Here is a 21,645-nt window from a genome sequence, read left to right as displayed (position 1 = left end):
TGGAAGTGTGTGTGCAGGCGTATGTGGAGGCGTACAGCACTTTGCATGCAGTGTGCACGTGGTCACCTTCTGGGTTATGCAATTAGCCATTTCTGGCTGTACAACAGAGGAGCTGGGGTGGATGTTTCTCTGTGCAAGCCAGGGCTGAGGCCAGTGCTTTCTCTCTGCAGCTGCAGGAATGAGAGACTGCTTGGGCACCCTGGGCAGCCTTTGCAAAGCTGACTGGCATCAATCTGCCTCCAAGATAGCATGGTGGCATGTATAAGATGCCTGCTCTTTACCAGCAGATAGGGTGGCACAGAGGGCTGTAGTGCATGCCAGAGCACAGCCACCAGTGCTGGCAGAGGGAATGACTTGTGATGCTTCTTGGCCTGTTGATGTCCTGGTGCTGAGCATCTCTGTCCTCTGAGAGCCAGACAGATGGCTGGGAGAAACAGTGGCTGTGTGCCTGCCACTGTCATTGTCCAATATAAAAATGGAGGCATTTTTATGGCACCTTTGTTAGCATGGTTTCAGTGGAGTTTCTTATCCAATGATCACACTATGTGCACAAGGATAGCAGGTGGGAAATGGTGTCCCAAACTCTTCCTGTTGAGTCTGATACCATTGCCAGAAGTGCTGGTGAGAATGACGTTCAGTTTTCATTTCTGGACATGGTTGCTATTTGGCTGGATATCAGCCATTAAGGATGTCTGTGAAGATACCTAAATGGTTTCCTTTGCTGGACTGTGGCATTAACTTTGGCATTATTGATTTTGCAGCATGAGATTTATTCAAAGTGTAGTAGTGAAGAAATCTCACCTCTAAATTTTCCTCGAGTGCCCTGTGTTGAATGTCAGGAGCCAAGTTTTAGCTGTTAATGGTGCAGAACAGGAAAACACATTTATGAAGGGACTATCTCCTGTGCACAGGTGCAGATTTTGTTCTATTTGGCTTGTAAGAATGGCACATGTATCTTATTAAAAGATGTTTTGTTGTTGTTGTTTTTTGGTATTTTGTTTGTTTGTTTTTCTCCAGTGAAGGTGAAAAGCTTTCTCTTTACTTGACCAAGAAAACACTTTTTTTCCTTCGCTCAAAGTGGAAAAGTGCAAGATGTTGCAGCATAAAAAGCTTTGTTTTCCTCATATCACAGCTTACCTAGAGTGTATTTAGGCAGTCTTTCTGGAGTAGGAAAGAAGGGAATAGCAGGTAAAGCTCAAACCTCAAGTGCTTTTATTTGTGTCTCAGAAGCTCTCGAGTTCAGTCGTTGCTTTGTCTGTGTTCTTCTGTGGGATATAGCACTACTCAGTGAATTTCCCTGTGCTTCAGTTTCCTAAAAAACATTCTGTATTTAAATAGCAAAACTTTTTCTTCTGTCCTCATCTGATTCCTTCAACAACCGAGTTCTTTCTGTCTTTACCTATGAGTACTCCAGACCAGTGTTTACCTGTCTTGGAGAGTATACATACATTAGAACCAAACAGTAATTGGTCTAAGCTTAGTAGCTTTGCCTTCCTGATAACAATATATTCATCTAGCAGAGAAATAAAAAGTTTTAGTGTAGCTATGCACTGACACGATGTGCATCCCTAATGATAGGGTAAAAGCTGAGTTGTTTATTGTGAGGAATTACTTCCCACTAGCTCTAACATACAAGGCCAGAAAACCAGCTCGTTTCTGGGAAGAGTAGTAGGGGGATTTCTTTCAGGCAAGGGACGAAAAGAACTAAAAAAGCCCAAAATAACCCATGTTAAATGCATCCAATTTAATCTTGTAACTGGCCCATGTCAGCAACAACAACAAAAAACCCTCTAATTTTTCAGTGTTCTCTGAAGTTGTAGGGACAAACTTTTTAGTCCTGGAATGCATAGCCAAAGGGATTTGAGAATGTGCTTGCGAAACTGTCCTGTCCTAGCAGTGGATTGTACTGGAAGCTCTGTTCTGTCCTGTATTTTGGATATGACATTTTAATACTTTGTGTCTGTTGTTTCCAGTTCCAGCTGCTGATCGAAGTTGCTTGGCCTCTGTTTATCTTCTTCATCCTGATCTCTGTAAGACTTTCATATCCGCCCTACGAACAACATGAATGTAAGTACCAAACACAGCAGCTGCACCCAGAATGGCTACTATTTCAAGGCTAGAAGGCAGCAGTGCCAACTGGCAAAAGACAAAGACTGGGGGTAATGGTTGCATACCTCTCTGTAATCTTCAAGGAAGTTTTAGTGGCTGCTTTCCCTTCAATCTTGGGGACTGCAGTATGATCTGACAAGTTAATGTTGCTCCATGACTGTATTTTGCTGCTGTTTTTCTTGCCATTTCTGAGTCTTTGCATTTATAATGTATTAGCCGGGGATTTGCTGTGGAAATGTGACAAGGCTGCAAAACCCACACAGAACCTAAGCTTTATTTCTCATTCTTGATCTGTATGTGACTGCATAAAAAGAAAGAGGTGTTCAGATCTCTAAGAAAACAATCTCATTTTCAGACAGTAACATGAACTAATGCAGTACATAAACAGAAGAGCAATTCCACTCCTAGCTGTACAGTGTTGACTTTAGGTTCAGTAGATTCAGCACTTGCATGTTTGTGGGGAAAACTGTTGTATTTTTCTCTTTACGTCATAAATGAGTACGTTTCAGCTTTTCCATCAAAGGAAGCTTATTCTTGCTCTGTGGATAAGTGTGGTAGTTGCCATTTGATTTAGGAAGCAGAACTCACTGAAGCAATATGCTTCATCTTAAATGTGATTGGTAGTGACTTCATACTTCAATTAGCTGACTATGGAAGAGCTCTTTGTTTATCTTTCCTTCGCCTGATTACTACAAGATAAGGGCTAAGGGTCAGCACAGCATGTTTCTGGAAGGCACTCTGAATTGTTTCATTCTTAAAATAGGTGAAGAACTAGCTCTTACAGCACTTAACCTTGTGGTTCTTTGCAAGTTGCTGGGGCATTTTATGTTACTTACTGGGCTTTTAAGCTAGCTTTTCAAAGTTTAAGTGCTAATAATGTCTGCAACTTCCTGATGTGGTTTGGACACTGCTGGTCTCGCTCACTGCCTAATTCTTTGTGTTCTGTGGCTGGTAGGGTAATTGAAATTTCTTTAGGTGCAATCTTGTACTTTACTGCTAGAAATCGAAATTACCTCTCAAGACTGTTACAGTAGAACTAGAAGCAATGTTTGCAGTATGGAGGTGGAGCTTGAGAGAAGCAGTACACATCTGCTCAGTTGGTACAAAGAACTGCAGCAGTCTCTGTGATGTGGCACAGCCAAAGCTGGCAAGAACCTAGCAAGAATTGCTTTTTTTTTTTTTTTTTTTTTTTTGTCCCAGCTGTTCAGAGTGAGTGTAATACAGGATTGGGACTGTTAGTTGTTAGCCTCTTTGTACATTCTTTTGTCTGGCACCTGTTTCAGGAGAATTTTAATTATCTATCACCTGCATTCCTTTTTCCTTCCCATTTTTACTGACTGGAGTTTTGTTTGTCTTCTCCCTCTGTTGGCATCAACAATAGTAGAGTGCTGAGTATCTGCTAACAGTTAAATTTGCACTTTCTGGTTAATTCTACTCCTGTTCTCAGAAGCTTTCAGAAAAATGGAAACTGAATTCTTTCATTTAAGTCTGGATTGATTTAACTGATCATTCAGTCATACACTGACAGATATGTGTGCATTGGGTAGTGGAACTTTTCTTTTTCTGGGTGTGAGCAGAGAAATGCTGGAAAGAAACCTTGAGTTCATGATGAGGTCTGTGGTAACACTGTGCATGCCTGTAGGGGAATCGGATCGTTATCTGTGGTGACAGTACTGTGTGCTGTTACAGAGTGGCTTACAAGTGAGGCCTGATCAAAGCAGTAACAGAGCTTCATGCAAGTGCTTTGGGACCTCCAGACAGCCTAATTATTTTAGTGGTACAGTTTGTTTAATAAACTGATAAGAATTTCAGCTCTTTTCCTGTTAGAGGAAAAGGAGCAGAACCGGGGCTTGTACTATTTCTCTAACCTGACTTACCGGACAGGACTTCTCTTTCTCTGCTCGTATGAGGAACCTTTTTCTGAAAACTCTGAAGATGGGTAGGTGGCTTTCACCAGATCAGCCAGAGTAGACATCTCAAACTGTGATAGCTGCCTGTCATCACTTTCATGTCATTAGGGTTTTCTTTCAATTTAGTGTATAAGTCTCTTTATCAAGAGGAACTTCTAGTGAAGCTGCTGATGCTTCTTGTAGAGCCTGACTTTTCCATTCCTGTGAACTCTTCAAGGCATTCAAAATGCACTTCATTTGGAAGAAAAAAAAAAGACTAATTTATATAGAAAAGCTAGATGTGATACAGTTGGAAAGGGTTTGCTGAAAAATTGTCTTCTGCCTAACACAGCTGTCTTAGAACAAGGTAATTGCTGCTTTACTCTTCTTTAGGAAACTGCAATTACATGCTTCACTGAGTTTAGAAATTTACCATGAATTCTTGTATGTTCTTGTTTTCATATTGTTTTTAGTTTTATTTTTTCATCCATGTGAAATTTTATTCATGTAAAGTAAAAGGCATAGAGAAAAGTGCTTCTTTGAGAAATTTTAGGAAAATAATCTGAACGTCTTAGCATTTTTCCTTTCATACCCTCCCCATATTCTTCTTACAAAAAGAACAAAAAGTGAAATGAAACAAAAGCCAGATAATTTAGGTAAGTAGTGTTTCTATTTTGAAAAGAATACTAGGAACTAATAGTTCCCCTTGATACTAGAAACAATGAACTTTTGGTTTCCTCATCTTTCTCCTGGACAGAGTCCCTGGCTTTCTCCAGGGAGGGCTGATAAGCTCCCTGTCTTCTCCCCATCTCTGCCTCTCCACCATGTGTACTATCCAGCCTTGTTGGGTTTGAGCAGCTCTGACTTCTCATCCTCTGAGGGTTTGGTACCCCTGCCGTGGCTGTGGGGGTAGCCAGCCACCTCCCCATCTGATTGCAGGCATGTGAGGACAAAACAGGCACCAGAGAGTAAGATTTTGGGAGTAGTGGATGGGGAATGCAAGTCTCAAAGTCTTGAGGAGCTGCCTTATGTGAGAGATAGTGAGGAATAGTATAACATCCTTTCCCCTTCCACTCCCTGAGTGGGGGGTTAGAAAGCAGGTTCATTTGCAGAAATCAGAGTGACACATTTGTCTTGGAAGCAGGATTTTATGATAGAAGCCTTTCTTTTGGAGGCCACAGGATTCACAGATAAAAGTGTCACTCTGGTGGAGTTCTGCCATGGGCGGTTTGTTACTGCTTTAACTCTCTCCAGATTTCATAACATAAACAGGATGTGAATGTTGAGGCATGACTTAAGTAGGTGTTTAATAGCAAGAGCTGCAAACTTGTAATTGGCAGGCAGGTGTCTAAGTGACTCTGAAAGTCTAGCTATTATGGGAGAGCAATGGCATACTTACCTCAGGTGAACCAACGCAGGCACCTCACAACTGCTGACCTTTTGCTTGACACTTACAGTATATCTAAGTGAGGAGAGGGTTTTGAAAACCAAAGAACCAGAAATAATGGTGCAAGATAGAGGGTAGCTGAGGGCTTTGTGCACCTAACAAAGTGTAAGTTTTAAGTGGAGGAGGCAGGTTTGTGTGGAGAAGTTAACATCAGCTCAGCCTTCTTGATGTTGGCTGTTATGCCCTCATAAAAGCAATGTAAGGCAATAAGATGGACAGGATTGCCATTGCCCTCCTCTACTACATAGTGTTTTATCTGGCATATATATTGTGTCTGTCTCTTAACTATTGTGTTTTGGTTTTAGGTCACTTCCCAAACAAAGCTATGCCCTCAGCAGGAACATTGCCCTGGATACAGGGGATCATCTGCAATGCCAACAACCCTTGTTTCCGCTACCCAACACCAGGGGAATCCCCTGGTATTGTTGGAAACTTCAATGCGTCCATGTGAGTCTGCCTGCTTTTTCCTCATCTCTTTTCTTTGGGAAGCATATGGAAAGGGCATATTTTGAAGTCACCTGTTCTTTGTGTAACCCTGTACTGTTGATTGTGAAGTCTGTTCACTTACTGAGCATTCCAGATTCAGCCCATAAAAAGGTGAGATGCAAGATCTGTTTTCCAGAGAGCGCCTTTCCCTGGCTAACAAACCTCTGAGATAAATGGTGTAGGAATGAGAAACAGTCTAAGAGCAGGACCTGATGGGACTCTCCTTGATGCTTGTTGCTGGCTAGTGTATTGTGGAAAGCTCCACTTAAAGTCAGTGTTGTTAGACACTACCTTGTTTGCTAAATTTGTACTGTCAGGCCAGCTAAACTTGATGCAGAACAAAAGGTGCCTGCAACCTGGAAAAATACTTGAAAAGGGGCAAGGGCATATTTAAATTATGGAACTTCTAAGCAGAAGCAGTTTACCAGCAGCAGGAAGCCCTCTCCATCCCAGTCTGAACTGCTTTCAAATGGTTGGAGGTTCCAGCCTAACTTGGCTTGACCCTGCCTTAGCAGTCATCTTTTATTAGGCTCCCAGGAGTCATTACCAAAGAAAGGGTTCATTGAGCAGGGACTAAAGTTTGAAGGGACTGAAGTTTGAAAATGGGACATGGAATTTTGTCTTTGGATACTGACTTACAGAGCTGATCACTGCTGCTTGTTTGTTTACTTTCCAATCTCTTCCACCAGAGTTTCCCGCCTGTTTTCGGATGCCAAGAGGTTACTCTTGTACAGCCAACAGGACACAAGCATAAAGGATGTCCAGAAGGTCTTGGCAAAACTGCGGAAACTGGGAAACTCCTCTGGCTTAGGTAATGGCATGGTGGAAGGGAGCCACCTACATCTGATGATTTTTGTCTTGTTAATTCTGCATGTGTGTACATTCAGCATCTCTGCCTATGACAGGGAGACTGGAATCAGATGATCTTCCAAACTAAGCTATTCTGTGATTTCTGAAGTATATAAAACCAGGAATGTGCATGCTTATCACTGGTTGCTTGTCAAGCTTTTTCCCTTCTGGCAGAAGTGGTTTAAACCTCTCCAAGTCAGAGCTTTGTGTGCTCTTTAGATTCTTTTGTGGAAGAGAAATGATGCCAAGAATAGCAGCTATATTGGGTGTGATATTACAGTCCTAAAACTGTTGAAGTGAATTAAAATGCATACTTTCTTACTACTTTACTCTTTTGTCAGTGAAGCAACAAACTCTTTATGGCTGAAATTTATCCCTTTACTCCATAAGCTGACTGAGTTGCTGATGGAGGGCAAATAAGGAAAAGCTGATGATGGCTTGTGGTTTGCAGACTGAAAGCTGACTATTATCACTGTCAGATGACAATTAAATCTTCACTTCCCTTCTTGGTTTTCAGTTTCCCTGAGACTATTTGGAGTGGGGTACTTTATTCTCTGCTATCATCCAACAGGATTTTGAATTATAAACTCCAAAGAAAGTGTTTTGTCTCGACTGTTCATTACTACACTATTTGTCATAAAAACTGACGATCCATATGTTTTTAGCTGACAGGAAGGGCTGCCATGCTTTCTTGTCTGTCCAAATGAAAAAGTGGCTAGTGTGAGTTGACACAGAAAGCTTGTAGCAGAACAGGAACTTGCAACTTCTTTGCCCAGTCTTGGGGAACATGACTGGTTTCTCTTTATTGCCAAGCTTCTCTGACATGGCAGCATGCTAGAATTTTTGGGGGACTCTTCTCTGAAAGATTATTTTTCTTGGCTAATTTGTTGATACTGAATACGTCTTTCAGAAGCAATGGAAATGAATGGTTTAGAAAAAAAAATAAATACTTAGAGAGTGGAAAACACAGCCACTGAGTGCTTTCACCTACAGTAAAAGCAGTCAGTGGTATGTCAGAGTTTTAGGCAAGCTGTCCCTCATTTTCCGTAGTTTACAATAGTAGTGCTCTTTTCATCTAAGCATGACTCATGTTTCATGAAGGAGAATACCTGGTGGGCTGAGAATAGTTTCACGTGTCAAATGTGATCTGAGCATACTTTTAAGACTGAGATCTCCTTTTTATCATCTTTCTTGTGCTTCTCAGTACATTGCGGGTCGCTTTGAAATAGTCTGTCTTGTTACTGACAGGTTGCCAGATGTATGCTGACTTATGTACAGACAGGTGTGCAAAGGCTTTGTCGTGGGTCAACAGCCTTCCTCTCTCCCCTTCAGGGCTGTGTAGAATCCTGATGTGATCAGATGTGCAGGTGTTGGTGTGAGCTACTGCCTTTCTTTCCATATTAGTTGATGTTTATCCTTATGTGTAAACAACACACTTAATAGCAGGACTCAAAGTCTGTAGTGCCAGGCAGCACCATCATTTTTTATTTATTTTTTTTTAAACCTCATTTTGTGGGGAGGAGAGGGTATGTGGTGAACCCTTTGCACAGGGATGGAGCTGAACACAGAGATGATAATAAACATAGCCAAAATCAGCTACAGTGACTGTTTTCCACAAGGAGAGGTTGAAAACACTTTAGAAGAAGCTTGTCAAACCCTTAGTTTATCTGTGATGTTCTGGGAGCAAGCCTTGCCTGTGGGAACAGCAGAAATTGTCACCAGTGTCTGTGTTGCTTTCTGCAAGTTAGCTCCTAAGGAGAGAACATAATGGTGTTTTGTATAGAAACATGCAGCAAGCATCAGATATGGACATTTGTAAGAACACGATCGAATCTGTAAGCTGAAGCTTCTCATTGCTGGGAAGGCTTGAGGGGGAGGAGTGATTCCAAGAAGCATTTCTCACAGGGAGTATTGTACAGGAGAAAAGTCAGAATGCTTGTGTTTCTTTGTAGTATAAAGACCAGCGGTCTGACTGCAAAAAACAAGTGTCTGACAAGTCATCAAAGATCCTTTTAACGTAATAAAGTATTTCAAATGTGTAGTTAAAAAATTATATATCAAGCATCTGTGTCATTAGGATGACAGGCTGTCCATTGTTGATATGGCTTGTAGGGAACAAAGCTTGTTTGTCCTTCTCATAGAATCATGGAATGGTCTGGGTGGAAAAGACCACAATAAAAAAAAAATCCTCCTAATATCTAACCTCCACTGTCAGTTTAAAACCATTCTTGTCCTTTCACTACCCACCCTCATAAACAACTGTTCTCCCTCCTGTTTATATGCTCCCTTCAAGTATTGGAAGGCCACAGTGAGGTCTCTCTGTAGGCTTCTCTTCTCCAAGCTTAACCAGCCCAGTTCCCTCAACAGTTCCCTCAGTCTTTCCTCACAGGAGCAGTGCTCCAGCCCTCTGATCATCTTAGTGGCCCTCCTCTGGACCCATTCCAAGAGCTCTGTGTCTTTCTTGTGCTGGAGGCCCCAAGCCTGGATGCAGTGCTGCAGATGGGGCCTCACAAGAGCTGAGCTGAGGGGGACAATCACCTCCCTCTCCCTGCTGGCCACTCGTCTTTTAATGCAGCCCAGAACACAGTTGGCCTTTTGGGCTGTAAGCACACACTGCTGGCTCATGTCCAGCTTCTCATCCACCAGGACCCTGAGTCTTTCTCTGCGGGTCTGCTCTCAAGGAGATCTTCCCCCAGTCTTTATAAACACCTGGGACTGCCCTGACCCAAGTGTAGCACCTTGCACTTGGCCTTATTGAACCTCATTAGGTTTTCATGGGCCCACTTCTGCAGCCTGTCCAGGTCCCTCTGGATGGCTTCCTTTCCTTCCAATGTATTGACAGCACCACTCAGCTTGGTATCATCTGCAAATTTGCTTAGAACCCTGTGCAATGAAGGGAACTGCAGATGAACTGTTCTGCTGCTCTTCACAGAGAGGTGTAAGGAACAGCTTAAATCCGTTCCTCTCTGAGATATTTCCCTCACTAAGCAAAAACTAGGCAGACAGGAATGGTGAATGTCAGAAGTGAGCATGCTTCCAAAACTGAAGGGGTGCCCTGAGTAAATACAAACTGCCTGGTGTACCAGAGTAAATCTCCTTTGCCTACCTTTGTACAGTCATTTCCTGCAATTAGTAGGAGAGCTGATTACCTGATGAGTTAATCATTTTTAAAAAAAATTGTAATACCTCATTCTTTCCAGGTCTAGCCTGGACCTGAAGCATCTTGAATAGTTGATACATACAAGTATAGCTTTTCAGCTTGCACTTTCCCAATGAGAGTAACGGCATACTCCCTGCCTTGTGACATGGGCTCACCTGAAGTCTCTGCAGCTCCCTCTTCCTCTTTTAGGCTAGCACTTCCATTGCCGCTTGAGGCTTTGAAAAATGCTTCATGATGACCATATAGGCAGCCTGTGGGTCTGTAATTCTCTCAAAGTTCTGAATTGGTGCAAAGAGACTTTGTTGAAGTCTTTTGTCTTCAAACTCGCTTTCAAAAACAACTTTCAGAAACTAATGTCCAAACTGTGACTGTTGGTGTTTAGCCTGAAATGAAACGCATTCTGAATATTGGGGAGGTGATGCTTGCTTAACATATCATGGTACTTTACAGGAAGTCAGGAGCAGTCTTAGTTAAACACACAAGGTAGGACCTGGAGGTTTTCTTAGGCAGAGCTCTTCACTCAAGCCAACAGGCTTTGTGTCTCTGTTGTTTCTTGGTGTAATGAGAGGCGATCCCTTGGAGCGCGCTGGTCTTGTAGGAGCTAGAGAAATGTCTCCTGTTCTCTGCTGCTACTAGCTCCAGAGCTCTTCAGTTAAGAAAGGAGGGTAGGCTCAGTATGAAACAGTCAGTCCTCTATGTACAACACCTTCTGTAGTCAGGAGAAAACACTAAGTGATGAGAGGGACTTCAGCACCTGCAGCTGTTTTGCTGCATGGGGACTGCTGTTTATTACTGCTTTCAGCAAGCCATGGAATCTATGTGGATGCACACACATACCACAGCACAATCAATTTTGCAGGCAGATGCCAATGCCCTTTCCTTGCTAGCGCTTGTTACATCTCTGTCCAACGATGTCACCGATGTCTTCATCATACATGTGATAAGGCAGACTGCAAATCAGAACAGAGTCAAAGACCTTGGTGCCAACTCTTCTAAGAGTGTGACATGATTGTTGGGATTATATCCTACAATAGGCTTGGCTCACTGGCAGCAGGTATTGGCTTCGTAACTGTCCTCGGCACTGCTTTAGTGGAGGATAAAGTAGTACAAGAAATAAGCGTTCCTTCTGTTCTGGAAGGTGGAGTTACTGCTGACTTCAGGCTCTGAGGCATCCATTCTTTTTATTCTCCTGCCTGCAATGCTTCCAAACATTTTGCTCTACAATGTCATGGGATAACAAAAATCAAAGGGTAAAATTAAAGGCGTCTTCTCTGCTTGTTGCTAACAGTTACACATAGAAGCCAGTTTAGCTGGTGTTTACTTCACTGCTCTTAGTTTTCAGTGATCCCAAAGGGCATGTTTTTATTTTCCTTGAATCTTGAAACCAACCCAACTAAACAATAAGGGAGCAATGACATAGTCAGGGGGAGAAAAACATTGCCTAAGAAAATTACATCAGATCTTAGGCTGTTGTTCTATACGTGCCTTCCCTTTCCTGGTTGTGTGCTAGATTGCTATCACCCACAGTACAGGAGAAATGTCATCTGGGTGGCATCATCTGCTGGTCTTGTGCCTTGATGGCTCTAAGTATTGTACAGGCAGATGCACAAGCTGATGGGTCTGCAGGGGGTCCGGTCAGGGCTAATGGTGCTACTTCTGTTAACAGGTAATGTGTGATGAAGGGTTTGGGTTGAACAGTGGCCTTGGGAGAGGCTTTCTGATGGTATGTGACCTCCTGTATGATTATTAGGGTGCTCAGGGAAACAGGATGTCCTGCATTATCTACTAGATGGCTTGGAGGTGATAGATAACTCCCTCTTCAGTGTCTTCTCTCTGATAAAAATAACTCCACACCCTCAAGCTAAACATTTGAATCTGTTCTTAACACCTGCTGGCATCTCCATAATTAAGCAAGTTTCCTCCCTGATTTGTTTAGAAATATCCTAGCAAAAACCAGGCAGGCTAGAATGACAATTAACAAACCATATGTCTATCTGGCTTTCATGCCCGGAAACACCAGTGGTTGCAGGGTGGCATTCCTGGTATCTCCTGGTAGGCTGTAAATACACAACTGGGTGGTCTGATACTGTGCTCCGTAGTGGCACGTGAATCTTTGCCTTTCCTTTAGGCTGGGGAAATGCCACTGAAAACACTGCCCTGTGGTAACGGTGGAGCAATCATGACTCTCAGGGATGTTCCAAGAAGGCCAGTCATTGAACTTGGTTTAATTTTAATGTGCTTTCAGTATGTGTTACTTTGCATTAACCTTCAGCAGAGCACCCCAGGAGGTTTTTGGCAGTCTCCAGGCTGCTTGCTGGTCTCAGCCCAAGGCATGCAGCCAGCAAGGGGAGCCCAGGTCTGCGTGGAAACAGATGTAGTTCTACTTTGGTCAGATGCAGTCTGTCAGGATGGAGTATGTGGAGCTGCCAGCATTGGGTACTCAAATTGTTCTGTCACATGCCAAATGGATTAGTTAGATTCAGATGTGTACAGCAGTTTTCCCACATTTGCCTCCTTACCTTTTTCTTCACATCACTGAGTCTCTGAGCAGGCACAGATGTGAGTATCCTTAGATTTTTTTTTTTCTTTCCTGAGGTGAATTGGATTTGTGGAGGCAACTGTGAATCCGGTAGAAAAACCTTTCCAAAGCCTTGTAAGAGCAGTTCAAGTGCCTTACTACAGGTAGTGAGTAAAGTCTCTGTGTCAATCCAGAGGGTTCATTTTTTTTCTATTCTAAACTCCAGCAGGTGAGCTAGCAGTCAAGAGAGGTGCCAGGACTGAAGACACTTCTTGAAGCATTATTCATTTCAAATTTTGTGTTCTGCAGTTAGCTCTGCAACTTTTGGTTAGTGACATGGCATGGTATTTGCTGAACTGCATGTTGGTTAGCTTATCACTTCCACTGAAGCCTGCTTGTGCATTTCTTGATATTTCAAAGGTGAAGACAAGATTAAAGTAATAATACTGATAGAGGTTGGGTTCAGAAGGTCTACTGTACTGTTAAGCCTATTATCAAGAGAATAATTATTGCTTCCTATGTGTACTTTCAGAGATTTTTATTGGTAACGGCATTGTTGTTACTTGACTGTGCCTACAGGATAGGATGGGTAATCAGATACAGAATTAAATGCATTGCTGTCTTGTGGTTCTGCAGGACTGGGCTTTTTTGCCTGCTTTTGGCCTGAACTTCCCTTCTGCTGAGATGTTGTTGTACTGAGAGGCACAAATTTATTCCAGCTTGCTAGCTGGAATAGGTAGAATATCTGTATGTGTGAATGTAAGAGGGAAATATTAAATACCTTCAGAAGTGGAATTCAGAACATCCACTCAGCATCACATTGTGTCTGGCCTTGCTGTGGCATTTGCACTGCAAGTGATGAGCTTGAGTAAAATACTTCAGAATCCTGTGACAGAAGACATGCAAGGAGAAAAAACATGATAAAAAACATGCAAGGAGAATCACAAGGATGTCAGCATCGGTCTGCATTGGCAGAGGGCTGTGCTGGCATTTTGGTTACTGTAAGGCTCATTAACAGCTAATATGTTTGAAATGTAACAGCCAGTGCCCGTAGTTACAATTTGCCACACTCCTACAACAAAATAAAAAAAAAAAATTAAAAGCATCTTTATATTTTAAAGCCACTGTGTTTATCTTAACATTAATTTGTCTATACAGAGAGAGTGATAAAAGCAGAATTGCTTATCATGCTTTTCACAGCATGTTTGGTATCAGCTGCAGAAGCAGGACAGTGGGAGGGTACTGAGTAGTTTCTTCAGTCTCCTAAAACTCTCTTAAGCCTGGTTTTTCAACACTGACTGTTATCCATAACCTGCAAATACAGTCAAGTGTTAAATAGTTAGATCTTTCACACTGTCCTATTATCTCACTCACATATAGAAATAACCTTATCAGCAAAGCTTCCTAATAAAAGTAGTATGTTGCTGAAGATGCATTCTTAGTGTTAACTCCACTTTGTATTTGTTTCCTCAGTTTTCCTTCTGAGAGTTTCTGGATTTGCTCTGAGTGACTCCTAGTCTCTGTAGGCTGCCTAATTTGTGGAAGATTGTGTTTGGTTTATCTAAGATGCACGCTGAGGCTGGATGAGACCAGGAGTAACAGAGTGCTAATAGCAAGCACAGTATGAAAGCATTTCTTGGGTTCGGCTATTCTCAGGGCATTTCCATAGGCTCTCTAATGAAGGTGGCCATCAGGAAATTGCCACAGCTGGAAAAAGCCTTGTCCTTTCTTGATACCTGGCTTGGTACTGAGGCTGGAGTGTGTAATTTTGATCTGACCTGCTGTATCTCTGAAGTTGATATTTAATTCTGGAGCCTGTTAAGGTAATAATACATTTAATCTTCAGTGTGCATTACAAACATTTATTATCCAATTCTACAGCACCCCATTGAGTTATGTAAATAAACAGCTGCCAAGGAAGTAGAGTCCTCCTTTTGCAAGACAGTAGCACGTGGCATAGTTCTAAATGTAGTCAAGGTGCAGTAAATGATGATGGCTTTGAACTGTTGATGTTGAATCAAGGTTCGTTTTTGTCCATTCAGCATCGCTGCTTGACCACTTTCTCTGAAAACCCATTAAAAAATGAATTTCTATAGGTTGCCTTTTTCATGAGGGATGCATTCTGTTTGATTTACTTATTTTCATTCTAAAATAAGTGACTGTCAGTGTTGGGATTTTAGCTAAAATCAAACACCGTTTTCTATCTCCAGCTGCCAAACTTTGTTGCTTCAACAAACAGCAATGTTGTTTACCTCCAGTGCTATTCTTCTTAGTGTTGCTACATATTATCAGATAGTGATTGCCTTTTTTTAGAGATGAATTTCTAGTTTAGGTTGGGTTTTCGGCTTGTATCACACTTTGCAAGTAACATCCTTTGAAATGGAGTGGAAATGCTGCAGAGTACAAAGATGTTGCATGTTTTTATATGTTAGCTGAATTTTAGTAATTAACTGAACTTGTTAAAACTGAGTATTGCTTGTGCCTCTGTGGAGTGAGATGCCTTGACTGATGAAAAATAAGCTCTGCTGCAGGCTTTGTCCTGTTTTTATCATGCTGAATTGGCATTACTGAGGTTCACATGAAGGATATACAGGCTGACCTGTGGCATATATCCTCTATAAACAGACAGTTTCTTCCTCTTTCTGTTCAGTTTGAACTTTAAAGAACATGCAGTAAAAGACCTGATTTTAAGGAATTTAAACATCCTTTTCTATTGGTTTATAGCCTTACTGCTCTTTTAAAAGTGTAGATTTATAGAGGCAAATACTACATGAGAGTTATATTTCTCTTGACAGTGGTAGAAAGTTTGTGTGAGTACAGTCAATGCAATCAGAACTTACCAAGCATAACCTGTTACACATAAAGACCTCCCTTCCATGCAGTTCTCTGTGTATTTTAGTATATACCCATTAAACCTAGTTGGACAATATCTGAGGCTGACTGAGCACACACGTACCAGAAGTAGATTTGTTGATGGGGTAAAGATAGCTTATAATAAAGATAGCAACGTCTCAACCTAAATGCTTATTCTGATTTGTACCAAGCAGATACTTAGCAAAGAACTGGCTATTGTCTAACTAACAAAAAGACACTTCAGAACATTAAAAAAAAACCACCACCAAAGCCATTTGTCACTTCCAGTCAAGGTGTGTATGTGAAAGAAAGGCAGGCACCCCAACAGTTGTCCTTGCAATGCAGGTGCAGGTGTGTGACAACATCAGCAGTCATCAGATCTCTCTGCTCATCTATGCTATTTCCCTTCTCTGTCCACACACTTGCCTACTGCCCAGCTGGTTGGGAAAACATTAATTATGGTGCCGTAAAGCCAGGGAATAGAAATCAAGACAATGGATCAATTCTTTGAGCTCACAGTTGTCTTCATCTATGCATCTGCTTCCTTCCTTTTCACATTATTTTGTACTAGTAGTTGGTGAAAGTCCAAAGAAAAATTTTATCAAGACGTCCATGTAGGTAATGCTCATGGTTCCTTCACAGAATCACAGAATGACCCGGGTTGGAAGGGACCTCAAGGATCATGTAGTTCCAACCCCCCTGCCTAGAAGGGCCACCAAATATACACCTTTACTAGATCAGGTTGTCCAGAGCCCCGTCCAACCTGGTCTTGAACACCTCCAAGGACGGGGCATCCACAACCTCCCTGGGCAGCCTGTTCCAGGGCCTAACCACTCTCCTAGTGAAGAACTTCCCCCTAACATCCAACCTAAATCTTCCCTCTTTTAACTTAAAACTATTTCCCAGTGTCCTGCTATTGTCAGCCCTTTCAAAGAGTTTACTCCCCTCCTGGGAGTAAGTTCCCTTCAGGTATTGAAAGGCTGCAATGAGGTCACCCCGCAACCTTCTCTTCTCTAGGCTGAACAAACCCAACTCCCTCAGCCTGTCCTCATAGGGGAGGTGCTCCAGCCCCCCGATCATTTTTGTGGCCCTCCTCTGGACCCTTTCCAAAATCTCCTTCATCAGAACACATTTTTCTTCCAATTGATTGGGCAGGTCATAGATTCTGAAATGTATAGGACTGTGTTCCAAAAGCAACAAGTGGCACTGCTCTTTGCTGTGTTTACTTGTAATGTTCTTGTCCTCAGCATGAAGCAGGTGCCAGTAATGCTGTTCCAAGTAATGTGCTCCAGGATGCATTTTAAATAGGCAGGATAGCAGTACTGAAGGGAGGAAATGGTCATTATATGTTCCACCCAGAATGACATTGAACTAAAGGATGAGCTCTTCAGAATACCCAGGAAAGATCTTTTCTGAGATTTATGATGTAAGTAGCAATGCAGCATAACACTTCAGGTACAACAGACATATCTCTGGCCAGGACTTGGTATGTGAATTTGGGCAGCCCACTTCCACTGTGTGTCTGCTTTTCAAACCATGTTTTTCAAAGGCTGTAAAAGTTTTTTAGCTATTTTGAAATGCTATTGCTCAATGAGGTTGACTTGGACTAGCAAAGGTGCTGAATTGTTGCAGAGGTTTCCCTAAACTTGTCAGGGAATGTATTTTCTTGTTTCAGTGCAGAAGCTTGATTTTATTTTCCTTTGGACTTGAACCTTAAAAACAGAACTGGATAGCTTTTAAATGTTCATCAAAGCTGAACCTTAGGGAACAATTGTGAGGGTTTGAGGTCTTTTAGATGTAGGCATATGTTCAGAATAAGTAGATGGTGCTCCTGCTTAAATTAATCGAGCCATGGTGATTGGCTGATGCTTGAAAATCTTAAGTGTTTTGGCTCCTTTGGGTTGGTGTGTGCCTGGAAAGCAGCTTGTTCTGGAGCGGCTTTTGCTGTTGTATGCATGAGGACTTGGGCCTCAATCTAGAAGTGAAGCTCCTTCCTGATGGTATGGAAAACAAGATGCACTGCAATCTGCTGACTGCAGCCTTGGTATGTTAAGCCAGATGTGAGCTTAGTTCCCCAAATATGTCCTGGGAGTGAGGAAGGGAGCTGTAGCAGTATGCAGCTTCACACTCAGAAAAGGTGTGGCCTTTTTTCTTCTTTCCTACAGTGCAAAGCTGAGCAGTAGGCCTGCAGGATGGTCAGGCTGCTTTGATCCTGGGCAGCTCTTCCTGTTATTTTGCTTACAGTTCACCAGTACCCATACTGGTTTTGTAAGGAAAGTCTTTCAAATTGCACACCTGGTGCTAGGCTGCTGTTGTTTGGAGTAGCATGGTGTTGCTTGGGTGGTTCTGCCTGCTTCCGAGCTTTGAAGCTGTTGATACAGACATTTTCTGTCTGTGTTTGGGCAGCAGTCTTCCAGATGCTTGCTCACATATCCAGAGCATGAAAATCCTTCCACTATTAGTAATGGTCATCTGATAAAAATGTCCATTTCTGCACTTTCCTATGACTTAAACTTCCACTCAATTTGAGGTCACTTGCCCAAGTATAAGCAGTACTGAACTGGGTTCTTGTTGGTCACAGCTAGTACTTCCACTTAGGCCCATGATTTTTAATAGCATAATTTCACACCATGAATCTCACAGTAGTGTTTGCCATTGGTATACTGTTTTTTGTTTTGCTTTGTTAGGTTTTTTGCTGAATGTGACCATGCCATTTATTTTCCAGTCTGTATTTATTGATTTTTAATGTATTTTACTGTGTCTCCAAGATGCTGTTTCAGAGACTCAAAATCTGCATGTTATCTGGGGCATAATGTTCCTAGTACAGTCAAAATCTAAGCCTTATTTTTAGCAACCATCCCTTACCTTCTGGCTCTTTAGAAGCACTTCTGTGGCATTGCCAAGTATGTATTTTTCACTTCTGAGCTGGATTTGACAGTCAGAAACCCTCTCCACAGCCTGAAACACATTCTGTATACTGCTCTTGAAAATCTGTTGTAATAATGAAGCATCGTCTCTGGTCAGATCTAAGATCTGTCATCAGGGTGGTTGGCAAGCCAATTCATAGGCTGGAAGATGTGCACCTTATCCTCATTTTGTGAAAAGCAGATTTTCAACCTGTTATAAGTGACGTGTGTTTCGGATTTGGTTCTGAAAACAGTGAATGTATTTGACTTTTCTTAAAGCCTGCTTCATTTATTGTACTGTTTGAAGCCCAAGTAGTTGTGGTTTTGTTTTGTTTTGTTTTGTTTTCAGAAGGAAAACTGTGTTTCACAGTTGTCTGTGCTGATAACAGTATTTGGCTTGCGGCAAGGGGGTAGGCAAGAATATCTTTTCTATTGTGTTACGCAAGACGTGCGGTGTGTAGGAGCTGGTGTGCATCCCTTCCTAGTAGCTCTGGAGGCTGCATTTGTTCAAAGAACTGCTGAGCACCATGTGGCTTTCACTTCTGGCTTGTGCGTGTGCTTGTTGATGGAGAGGCTTTCTACTGCCATGTTTGTCACACAAGATGGAACCCTGATGGCATTTGGGATTTCAGGTAGTACCTAAGCAGATACTGCCTTGTGTTTCTTGCTGACTTCCCATACAAGTTTGAAGCTACCTGAAACTGCCTCTGCATTCTAGAAGCCAACATGCCCCAAGTAAAAGCTAACTGATCTCTTGTACTTGTATCAGTGCAATGTGTCAGCTGTGCTTTCTATCAGAGTGATTGTGCTGGCTGCTGTTTTTAAAGCCCTTCTATGCAAAAATGCTAACTTAAAGGGGAATGGAGTTGGCTCCATAGCAGCCTGCAGGCCCAAGTTGGATGTTGACCTCCCAGTACTTCTCTTAATATGCAGTCGTGTTTTGTCCAATGTTTATGTTTGGGTCATGGTGAGCAAAGCAACAACCTTATATTGAAGGTGCTAACGGTGGCCTGAAAGAGTCATAAACACCTGAGTTTAACAAATCAAAAGGTCATCCTGCCCACATCTTCCAGTTCCCTGTTCACTGTACTTCTGTTTCTTCTCCTGTTCTTTTTCTAAACTCTGTGGCTGTTTATATTACACCATAAAGATGAGCTTGAAATCTCTCCTTGGGCCACAGATAGACATGTTGCAGCACTGGGACTTGTCTCTTGATGACAGTAAAACAGCATGACTGGTGGACCTCAGGCAAGGTGAACCTCTGGCAGCAGGAACCACTGTAGTGTGCCTGCTTGTTGTGGCTACCCAATCACTTCTCAGTTCTCCATACTCACCTCCTCTTACAATTTTTAGCACAAAAAGCAAGAAGGACAAGAGAAGTGAGCCCTCTACGGTGCTGGGCAGGAAAGAGAGGACCTGTGGCACAGTGCACACCTTTATTCCAGGAGGTATTCTGGCTGCTAGAGATGGACAGGAGGCTGTCACCTCTCCGTACACTTCACCAGAGGAGTTTGACATAACAGAAACATCAAAATTACAGACTCTTGTTAAATGAATGCTCTCTTGGGTGCCAGTTAATATCTCCACAGACAGTGCTGTTATGTTTCTGATGGACAAGGTAGAGACTTTAGCCCACTATGAAAACACATCAAGTCATGGCTGCAGAGGGAACAGCACTTTGATTGCAAGCAAATTAGACTGGTGTTTTCACATGAGCAGATCCTGCACAACAGGCCTGCTGAGCTGCTTGATTTCTTGTCAACAAATCAGGGCACAGCCTTTTACCTTGTTCAGAGGGCAGTTTTAGCTCTTGTCAGCCTCAGTAGGGATATGGGCAGTTCTGAGAGCTGTTCCCACAACACAGGATGAAGAATCCCTGCAGGAAAAGGAGAATTTAAACCATAGTAACTGCTTTTTAAAAAAAAACAAAACCACAAAAAACAACTGTGTATATATATGTATGTGTATATATATATATATATATACATATATATCATATGTCACTTGATCATGCTTTCCAGATGTGCTGCTTGAAGCTAGGATTATGAGGGTGGATGAAAATTTGCAGTCTTGCCAAAGCCCAACAGTGGGTCATCTGGAAGCTCTACTTTTCACAGTAGGCTGTTGGCTCAGTGGGGTATAAAGCTGTAACAGACTCCTTTATTAGGAGATCATGGTTTCCTTAGGATGAGCAGCAATTCATGAGTCATTCAGGTTTCAGTTACACTGTTATTTTGTTCAAAAGCCTCTTTTTATGGGAAGTAGCTTTAGATAGTTCTGATGTATAAATCGGTGGGCAATGAGTGTTGAAAACCACACAAGGCATATAAGTGCACCTGTCACTTATTTTCTGAGGAATACTTCCCATATTTTCTACTGAAAAATTAAAACAAAAATTGTAAAATGAGAGTTGATTCCATTTATTTTGTCTGCTCTGGTCCTTTTTCTATGTGAGGAATTTCTAAATGTTAAGATAGCTCTCTAGCCAGAGTCCTCACTGTTATTACATGTGCAACTTGTAAATGCTTTCAGCTGTTGAAGCTGAGGACAGCTCTTGGTCCATGCACCTGTGATTTTGCAGAGGCTTCTGTTGCTGTGGTCATGATGTTGTGGGAACAAGCTCTGCCCTGGCTGAATCGGACACCCATGACTAGGGAGCCTTGAGATTTTGTCTTCTGATTGTGCCAAGGTCCTGTGGAGTAGCAGTGTGTGGGCTTGACTGGCAGGTATGGATGTATGTGAATTACTGCCCTTGCATTAAAACTCAAAGGAGATGCTCTGCAGCTCTGTCTCTGTAGAAATGCAGTTTTGTCCCAGCAGGGAACCAGGTACCTGTGATCTGAACCTACTTCCCTCACTGGTTTCTTCTTTGTGTAATTACAGAAGCCTGCTGTCCCTAATAACGTTAAAGCTTCGTATGCCCCATCCTGTCTCACTGTTTCATCTTGCAGTGATGCTTTTATGCTACTGTTTCAAAAATGATTGGATTGCCTAATTATTAATCTGCGATGGGAAAAGGGCCATAGTTTAACACAAGCTTCTCCATTATCTTGATGCTTGGATGTAGGGAGCATAGACTTAGCCAAAGAGTAAACCACAATGGATACACACCAAATAGCATAATTGTTTTCTGCCCTGAATATTCTGTAAGTAGTGACTGAAATCCCCTGAAGATACATAGGCATACTTGTAGATGAGACACACTGCCTTGCTTTCCTTTTAGTTCCTAAATAAAATGGCATGAATCCCCTTTTTCCTCTTCCTTTACCCAATTATGTGTAGGGACTTACCGCCTCTGAAGCTGGGAAGTAAACAGGACATCTGACTATCAGATTGTTTTCAGTCAGTTCAAGTCAGTTTTAAAAACTGGTTGAAAATTTGGTTTATTGTAGGCTGTGGGCACAGACCCCTTCAGCACAAACCTCACA

The 21,645-nt window shown here is 42.2% G+C and overlaps 1 protein-coding gene across 4 annotated transcripts in view; it reads left to right on the top strand.

The window, feature by feature from the left end:
- ABCA1 (ATP binding cassette subfamily A member 1) overlaps nt 1-21,645 on the top strand; it is a 93,267-nt gene that overhangs the window by 18,688 nt on the left and 52,934 nt on the right. For all 4 annotated transcript variants that reach the window (XM_015849597.3, XM_015849592.3, XM_015849595.3 and 1 more), the window contains 3 exons: nt 1,974-2,067; nt 5,751-5,892; nt 6,621-6,742. In XM_015849597.3, coding sequence (XP_015705083.2) covers nt 1,974-2,067; nt 5,751-5,892; nt 6,621-6,742 — 358 coding nt within the window. The remainder of the gene's footprint in view (nt 1-1,973; nt 2,068-5,750; nt 5,893-6,620; nt 6,743-21,645) is intronic.

Source organism: Coturnix japonica, chromosome Z (assembly GCF_054131305.1).
Source record: "Coturnix japonica strain WE chromosome Z, WE-NBRP24, whole genome shotgun sequence".
NCBI lineage: Eukaryota > Metazoa > Chordata > Aves > Galliformes > Phasianidae > Coturnix > Coturnix japonica.
Note: the sequence above shows the minus strand (reverse complement) of the source record. Positions and strands in the feature narration are given on the sequence as shown.